General features: G+C 38.7%; 1 protein-coding gene across 1 annotated transcript in view; it reads right to left on the bottom strand.

Moving 5' to 3' along the window:
• Positions 1-283: 283 nt before the first annotated feature.
• The window catches only part of ANKRD31 (ankyrin repeat domain 31), a 151581-nt gene continuing 142112 nt past the window's right edge, over positions 284-9752 (bottom strand). Inside the window, 1 exon segment of the mRNA XM_090037630.1 lies at positions 284-435. Coding sequence (XP_089893756.1) covers positions 284-435 — 152 coding nt within the window.

Genomic DNA, 9752 nt, shown 5'->3' with positions numbered 1-9752 from the left:
TTAATATATGAAGTACAAAGCCACTCAAGTCAAAGGAGTTGCACTCACACAAGGGTTGACTATAACCCATACAGAGTGTTAAGTTTACAAAAGTATTTTCTCTATCTCTACATTTTCTTAATATACAAAATATGTATTCAGCACTTGTGTATTCACAAGAAATCTTTTGCATACATACCACCAGGTAAGTTAGTTTATATAAATTTGATTTGAAGGCAATCTAATTTAAAACATTCTAAGTTCTGATGATGAAAAAAAAATCTGTTGAACTCCAGGAGGGTTCCTAAAATCCAAAATCCTCACACTGTATATAGAACTTCCAATACTGTTCCATTAAATGACATGGCAAAAATTCTTCAGTATTTATTAACAGTATCTCACTGAAGTGAAGAAAATTTGTGGAGTTTTTTACCAAATCAAATTGAATAGAAGATTCTGTTGAAAACAAAGAAGCAAATGATTAAAAACATGATATTGAAATAATAACTAACTGGGATCTTACAGTCAAAGTTACTAGGCATGCACTTTATGGCACAGACAGATTGTATCATCTGCAAGAAGCCCCACAGAGTTTAGTGGGACTCTGTGGAGGGAGTAGTGTACCAAGACACCGTGAACTGCAGGATTGGGCCCAAAGCCCCCGTACTACAAGCAGGGTGGGATTATTTGCCTGAAAAATTACAGGATTACAGCCTTCATTTAACTGCATAAAATGAAGGAAGGTTTTTTTGGTTTAGACAAAAAAATTCCCTGCTTGTGTTATTTAAGCAATAATAATATCATGTTATACAGTGAATTGTCAACAATGGAACAAGACAGCTATTCATCACTAGCACATAATTTGCTATTCAAAGCCAACAGTTAGGAAAACGAGGTCTTCAGAGAGCTGCTTGTTTTTATGACTTTATACTTTATCCCTTAAATACACTTTTAAAAAAGCATCAGAGTTGCATATCATAATACCTCATACTGGGCTTTCAGATACAATTATCACTGAAATGAACAGCACACTTGAAAGTCATGAATTACATTCTTGAAAGGAGCTAGGTTCAGAAATAGTAAGTGCTAACCATGGTGAAGTTATCACAATTAGCAATTGCTCCCAGGAAGAGAACACTGTCATAAGAATAAGGGTGGAGCTATAATAATCATAATAAAAAAACAGTGTGCAAACTTTGTTCAAACACTTGGAGACCCTCTAGCTTTCTTCTGAAAGAGCTAAATGATGTTCTGTTCAATCTTATTAGCTCAGCTGAGTTAAGTCCTGTTAAGATGCATACTAACACGTTTGCAGCCATGTTCACTGTCATGTTGTAAACTAGACTTTCCCTTAGGTTATAGCATGCTATAAACATCCTACTTTGGATTTTAACGTGGCTTTTCCATTGTATAAAGGTAATTCTTCTGATCTAACGTAAATAAAAAATACACCTTTGTCTCTAAGATCTGCCTATAAGTAGGAAAAAAAAAGAATTATTAAAAAATCATGCATAACTTCCTCAGTGCAAGAAGCAGGACAAAGTGGCACCTTAGAGACTAACTGGTTCAGAGAGGCATATGCTTTCATAGATAAGATACTTCATCAAATACTATGAATGGGCTTGCTGAAATCGAGCAGATATCATTAGTTGGTGGATAAACACAGACCCTTTTGCATTTTCACTAGTCATTAAGCCTCTTTAAATAATTTTGCAATATGTCGATGTCAGAACACAGGCTATATAAAAAACAATGGGGGATTTACAGTAGGGTACCTTGCATCTGTACAGATAAATAAGCAAAGCCTGATGGTGTCAAATCAATTGTGCCTGAATCTCTGAAGAGATTATGCTATTCACACAAAGGTCTGTACCAACCTCATTAGCGGTGATGAAAAAAATAGGAATAGTGATATTTGGGTATAAGTCAGAATATAGTTTGATGGAAACCATATCTCGACATCTTAATCCTTTACCTCAGGTGTAAAATGTTTAAAATATAATAATGTGAAATCTATAAATGTGTTTTGTGATACAATCTGGATTCATAGTAGCATCACAATTACAATCTTTTGATAATACCCAAAATATACCTAACTTATATCCCCTCTAAATTTACGGAAAGATGCTCCTTTGTCTCTTAATTTTTCATAGGAATTTTTGTAGAAAATATTGGCAAAGTTTGAAACTACTTGGTACACTAGTTCCTGTTAGTAACTACTTTATAAAACTATTTGGAGATTTTTAAAATCAGGCTTTTTGTGGAATAGCTGCTATAAAGAGGTCAGAAGACTTCCAAATATGAAAACGTGTCTTCTCTCAAGTTCCTGCACCTCTAAAATATATATATATGTATTAATTAGCTTCAATTTTTGCCAAACAAATAGGTCAAAAAACTAAAAAATCTGTCAGATCTTGTAAGAACCGGAAGCCACATAACTGCTTTGGCAGAAACAATCGAATGCCCACTTTTTAGACTAGTATAGGCCAACCTTTTTGTCAGGCATGCCACAAGTTATTCCTGCACGCTTACCAAGTGCCACTTCAATCCCCTTTGTTTGCTCCGTTTTCTGCTCCCTGCGCTGTGGCCACATCTACATGAGATGCTGACTGCGCAGTAACAGTTACTACTGCACAGTAGGGTCATGTGGCAGGAAGTGTGACGCAATGCTACTGCACAGTAGTAACAAGCTATTGCAGCCAGCATCACCTAAAGCTGTTTGGCGATGCTACTGTGCAGTAACTCCGGTTACTGCACATTTAGTATGTTTATAAACAAAACTTGTATAAATAAGTACTAAATGACTGCACACTAATGACTAAGCAGTCAGTGTCTTCTGTAGATGCTGCCTGTGTTCCCTATACAATGTTACTCTGCTTTCTGCTTCCCATCCAATCTGCTCCCTGCCCTATCTGCCACTGTGCTGCCTGCCTCCTCCCCAGTCTCCTGCATCTCACACACACAGGCTGCTCACACCACTATGGCATACATGCCACAGGTTATCCACCCCTGCTATTGACTTGCACAGATAGATGTCAGATGAAGAATAACTTCTAAGTCCTCTATCTAAGCATCTTACAAAATGAGACTGGATCTTGGTTTTAAACTTTCTCATACATTTTGGGTTTTGAAATGTGACACGAAGGACAATTTTCCACCTACACCTGATAAAAGCATCTCAAGGCTGTACTAAAACATAATTTTCCTTTTATCCTCAATAATTCATCAAAGTTCACGTCTTCTCAGATAATCTGTTATCTCCTATCTTCTGTATGAAGAAGAATAAAATTTGTGGGGTTAGTAAACCATCAAGGTATGTGAAACTTAAAAAATACCTTTGAATACTATAGCAAGGAAAGTGGATGCAAATATTTGATATGGTTCCAAGGTGAAAAGGTTCATTTTGTGAGAAAATGTATCTGAGTCTCTGTTAGTACCTAATGAGAATTTCCTGAAGGCATGCCCTTCATCCTGAAACATGCAAGGAGGCTTTGAAATCAACAAGTAAGCTTATCTGATTTAGTTTGTAGAATTTGACATTAAGCCACAGCCTAGGTAAGATAATAGATTTCTCAGAAAAGTCTACTGACTTCCTCAACTGTAAACAGCTATAAAGAATTCAGTGCCTTACTTCTTTTGCTCCTCCGTTTATATGTTGATTAATTTTAAAGGATCCTTTTCACCTTGATAGCTGTTTGCTGTGACTCCTTAACAAAGGCATAAAAGAACTAGCAATATATCAAGGAAAGAGAGCAACTACTGCTGTAAAAAAAAATTACCTGTGGTTACTGACAACTACTGTTGTCTTGGGTGGTATGAGAAACTAGAATCCATTCAAATTTGATGTATAGAGGTTATACTCTAACACTTTGGAATTTTTTCTTTTTTAAAAAACCAAAATAATGACCCTTCAAAGTACAGTTACAACTATTAATCAATTATAATATATACCAGTGTTATTAAAATGCTACAATTATAAAAGAGAACTGTATGAGAGTCAAAAAATGTGCATTCAAAACTGAATAAACAGATGGTTCATACTGAGAGATTTCATAGATTTCATAGCCATTCAGGTTGGAAGGGACCCCGGAGGATCATCAAGTACAGCCCCGCACTCAGGGGCAGAAAGTCAGCAGGGGTCATAGGATCCCAACAAAAGAAACATTCAAAAGGGTCTTGAAGTCATTCAAAGTGGGTGCTTGAACCACCTCCAGCGGCAGTCTATTCCAGACCTTGGGGGCTCGGACGGTTAAAGAAGTTCTTTCTTATGTCCAGCCTGAAACGGTTGCAGAGGAGTTTGTGACCATTCGACCTTGTCATCCCTTGGGGCGTTAGAGAGTTTTAAGGTAAAACATTTCAGCCACTGCAGAAATTGAGTTCAGCATTCCAGGCCATTTCAGAAAATATTTTGAAAGTCAAATCTTCTAAAACTGTAAATAAGGCAGAGCCAATTAAATTTATAGAAAATATTTATTTTTTGCCTTAGTTGATGACCTTTTTTAAATTTTTGATGGTCAAAATCATGCTACTCTGAGGTAAAGGTGTTATAAATTAAATGCCAGTGTATACTCCTTTTTTACAAATACAACCTGATCTCAGCGGATAATTACTGTCATTAGTCTCATTACAATCATTTTAGAAATTAATTTACAGTCAACCTTTAGCAAAATATATCTGTAATTTACTCATCCCAAATCAGTCCTCCTAAGTTCTGAGACTAATATTAGTCGCTGTGGTTCCTAGCATTTTTCACTTGGTTTGAGTCACAACTTGGATGAATTTGTGGCTGACCATTCAACTTCTTTTTTCCCCTCACACTATTCTGATACAGTTGTCACTATCTACCCGTTTTTCTCTCATGCTTCTCCTTTATCTTCTTTTTGCTTCCTCTTATTTTCTCCCTTTGACATGTTTGCTGATTCTGCAGATGTTTATATGTCCTTTGCTGACTCCTCTCCTTTTTACTCGTTTCTTTCTAAATCTTTGGACAACTACTTCCTTTTGTGACAAGGTATTTAGCAGAATTCACAGGTTCATTGGAATCTGACAGGTTGCACTGTAAGCACTTCTGCTATAGCCTCAAACTTGTAACCTCAGTCAGGGCTGTCAACCATGCACCTTAGCATGCACAACACCCCAGCCTCTGGAAGACTACTGGCTCCTGGAGATGGCTTTGGATGACACCAGTAAACATGCCTCTAAGCTAAGTGTCTGGGGGGCACAGAAAATAATAACTGGGACTAGAGGAATGCTGCCTCACTCTGCAAGTAACTGAATCAGAGGCCACAGTAGAAACCGGAATGGGACTTGGATGAGTTTCAAAGAGGAACCTGATGTTTATCAGTGGTAAATATCACTGAGAATTGCCATATTTGCAATGTGTACGTGGGGGAAAAGGGAGTTTTGTATCTCAGTCAGAGCATTTCCTGTAAGTACTGTTCCCTGCACTGTGCCACCAGCTTCCCACTGTAATTTGCCACTTTCAAGAATCACATTGTAAAGATTCATTACTAAGAAAATGGAGTCCTTTTTTCCTCACAGACTGTCCCTCTCAGACCAATATCCCCAATGACTGAACTATGGTTACATGGCAGAAAAAAAATACTGTTCTGTATACAGAGCAACCATTCTTTGCTCATTAAATTCCTGCCTAAAATCTCAATTTTTCTATGATTCTGACAACATATGAATCAAATATATCAATTCAAGCTTTATTTTTAATATTTTTAATCTATAATTTAATTTTCATGACTCGCATGTACCTCATACTTTGATATTTTGTGCCTCTGTGTTCAATATAGGCAGGTGGGGCTAACTGAATTCTACAGAGTTATATGTTGTGAATGAGTGGAGTATAAATAAGGTTATGTGAAACAGCTGACTTTGCTCCATTTTAATTGCTGCAGAACTACAACAGAACAAGGATTAGTAACATATACAAAATATCCTTTTGATCCCTTGAAAGTTCCTTTCAAAAAAGAAAGAGTAGAGGAAGATGTCATGACCACTGGCTCTCTGTTCCTGGAACTGATGGCTCACATATGACCCTCTTTAGATTCTGTGCCAGGAAGATGGAAGGGTTTCCATTGATTCAAGGGAGCTAGATGTCTCATCTCCATTGGTGGTGATTTTGGAAACTATCCCTTTCTGGGATGGTCACGACCCTTGTGTCTCATGGGAAAGCTTCTGTGTGCATGCAGGGGGCTTCTTACTAACCAGTGCTGTAACAAGGGGAGGCGAGTGGGGTGACCACCCCAGGCACCAAAGTGAAGGGGAGCCAACAGGTGCTGCCCAGCTCTGGGGTGGGGTGGGGCGTGGGATGGAGCCATGAGTAACTCATTTGGCGAGGGCAGGGCGGGGTGCAAGGACAGGGGAAGGGCAGCTCCCATCATTGCATGCACTCCTGGGCAAGCATGGGGGGGGCATGTGCCCCCTGGATCTGTGTGTGGATCAACGGTGTGCTGCCTCTGCAGACTTTGCCCTGGGCACCAAACTTTGTTGCTACAGTACTGTTACCAACTTACTAACATTTTCTCTGGAAACAACAGTAACCTAAGCCTCTTCACAGGATTTGATTCTGTCATGGTTGGAGGTTCAAGGAAAAAAATAGGAAGCGCAAGCCTTTGGAAAAGTGCTAGATGATCATCTGATTCTACAGTTTCTGGTCCACCTGTCTGAGCACAATAATCTTCATTACAATAGTTCTTTTCTTCCCTATGAATCTTGCAGTTTGAAGGTTCTGCTTTCATAGACTTACACAAGAGTAAGGGACTATCCTTCTTCTAACAGTAAATTGTAAGACTTAGCAGGCATGCCTGAAGTCATCTTATAACAAGTGTCAGCCTCCAGAGACTGGGACTATCCCCCAAGATCCATTACATTAAGAACTTTTCCAAAGTTTCAGCAGATGGATTTACACATGCATTAATGTGCTTTTTCTAATGTGCATTAAATTTAGTAACTCTAGGTACTTTTACATGTGCTCTGTTGGTGAGAGGGGTGCAGGTAGCACTTTAATTAGAGTGGCTCTGAGAGCCTCTCTAATTAAAACACTGCCGCATTTCCTGTATCAGTGCTGGTCCCTGCCACATGACTTATCTCCTCAGGGAGTAGAGATCCAGGACAACAGCAGCAGCAAGGAGACCCCCAGCACAGAACTCTGCTCCCTGCAGGGAACAGCAAGCTTACTCGCCGCTCTGCACTGCTTCCTTGCCCTGCAACCCAGTGTGACAAGGATCAGAGATCCACGTGGGGTTTCTTCACCTGCATGGAGGGCAGCGGCCCTCCCGCTCCCCCAGACAAGCCACCCATGGCCCCATCCTGCTCCCTGCTGGGGTCCCCACCCCAAGCCTCTGCAAAGCTTGCAGCCTGTTTGAAACAGATTCAGCCAAAATGAAACAGGGCAGTGGTCTGAAACACCAAAACAAATCACTGTCCTCTGAAACGGCCGAATCTGAAACTGAATTGAAACATGGCTGTTTCACCCAACCCTAATGCACATTAGGGCAGTCTGCAGTCTAATGTGTATTTATGTAGTACCTCACATTGGAGCTCCAGTGCGTCAGAGTGAACTCAATTAATCAAGTCTTCTTCCCGTGGTACTGCTGGAGCTCTAGCAACATGGGTCTTACCCAGGCACTTGGCTGCTACTGTAAGCAGGTCCCCTCATAAAGTCGGTGGGCTGGATGGAGCTCTGTGGGCCAGATCCGGCCTGTGGGCCATGTGTTTGACACTGATTTCAATGGACTAAACTATGTCAACAGACATTTTATAGCATAGCTAAAACTGTTTCAGAAAGACTTACACTATTCTCTTCCATGCAACCAATCAATAGTGTTCTCTCATTTATCAGACCTTATCACTGTGGTTTCCTCAGTGTTGAAGGGTAACAGTCTGTAGATTGTTTGCAAAGTATATATAACTAAACTTTGCACAGAAGGCAAATTGGCAGTAAATTTGTATTTTCACAAACTGTCATTCTATTGATGTTGATTTGACACAGTAATGGTTTACTCTCTGTTTTAACAATAGTACTCTTTAGCATACCTGAGGACTATTACTGGGGGGTGGAGGGGAGGGAGTTATTTAGTTGTAGCCTACAGTGAACATCTGTAAAATCTGTATCACTTAGGAGGAAAAGGAAACAACAGTTAGTTGTAACTGTTCTTTTCTGAATGTATTGCCTTAGCAGATCCAAACTGACACCTCTTCCTCTGCTCTAGTTTTCAAATGTAAGGATGTACTTGCAGGTAGAAAGGAAAATGGAGTGTTGGAGGGTAAAATGTATGCCCTTTATCCCAACCCACTAGAACTAAGGGGTATTTGAGAGCATGCCATCATTTCACCAGTTTAAAAGGTAACTTGAGCAAAATGCCATGTCCACAATGTGGCTATGAAAGGGCTACTTTTGGAGGTGATTACTGGTAAATCTGTTAGCTTCCATATGTCTGTAAAATTGTTTATTGTTAATGTGGACTGATCTCCATGCCCTACCCTGCCTTCCCATGTACTAGACATACAAAAGCAGTATGTGAATCTTCAATAAAAACCTTTACTCACATCACAATCTCACACAATAATTACTGAATTTTATTTCTATTTTCTCATATCTTCATTAGGAACATGGATGTTAATAGGTAACATCTATTTGTTAGATTTTCTGAATTACCCATTGTTCCTCAGGGTCCTCAGACTGAGGCATTATGACATTTAAATTGTTACCTGAAAATACTTAAACTCCTTTTTTTAAACTTCAGTATCCATTAGGCTAATTCACCAGTATTATAACAATTTAATGGAAAGAAGACAGGATCTTCTGAGATTTGAAATCTAATCCTCACTGGGCATGTCTATATGTTGCCCTACAGCAACATTGTTACTGTGCCATGCTTTATTACTTCCTTTTGGAAGTATTAAAAAAGCACAGTGCAGTTACTGCCTGTACTCTGCCACATGCACAATTATTTTTAGCAGCTACTTTGCTGCAGCAGCACGCTATAATAAGGGAGCGTGTCACTACAGCAAAGTTGCTCCTGGTCAAATGTAGATACCCATGGATTCTACATCACTGTAGTGCATCACTGTGGCAACATAGCATCACATGTAGATGTATCCCCTATAGCTGTAATCTGGTCCCAAGAAAAAGATTTAAGAAATGGACATGACTACCATCCCTGCATGTACAAATCAGGTAATACATATATTTCATACATAAAGGACTGTATTGTAGATTTACCTTACAGTGAAATAAAAGATGTGTTTCATATAAAGTATAAATGCCCAATTCCATGCTCTAAGTATTCATATTTTTGTTTGGTGTCCAGAAGGCCTTCCAATCCCACAGATCTAAACCCAGATTAAGTTCTTTGTTCCATTTAGATATCAAATTATTTAAACTTCCATCACCAAATTTATTCCCTGAGCATTTTTTATTAAAGAGATAATATGATTTCTTTGAAAGGATTCATGACAGAATATTGTCCAGTATAACTAGCAAGTTACAGATGCCAAACATATGTTTAAATTATTGTTAAACATTTGATGTTGGCTTGTAATTTATTCTTGATTATCCAATGCATATACACATACATAAAACATGCAGTTTACCTGTATACCAGACAGTGTAATAAAATATTCATGCAAATGTATAATATACAGCTCGCTAAAATATGTTCACAGTTGTTTTAATTAGCATTAATATGATTAAGTTAGTGGATCAGAAATAATATTTCAGGGTTCACCTTGGATAAAGAACATAAATAAAAGTTCCTATT

Source organism: Crocodylus siamensis, chromosome 3 (genome assembly GCF_052110815.1).
Source record: "Crocodylus siamensis isolate JL-2025a chromosome 3, ASM5211081v1, whole genome shotgun sequence".
NCBI classification, from domain to species: domain Eukaryota; kingdom Metazoa; phylum Chordata; order Crocodylia; family Crocodylidae; genus Crocodylus; species Crocodylus siamensis.
The sequence above is the reverse complement of the archived record's forward strand: the minus strand, read 5'-3'. Positions and strand labels throughout refer to the sequence as shown.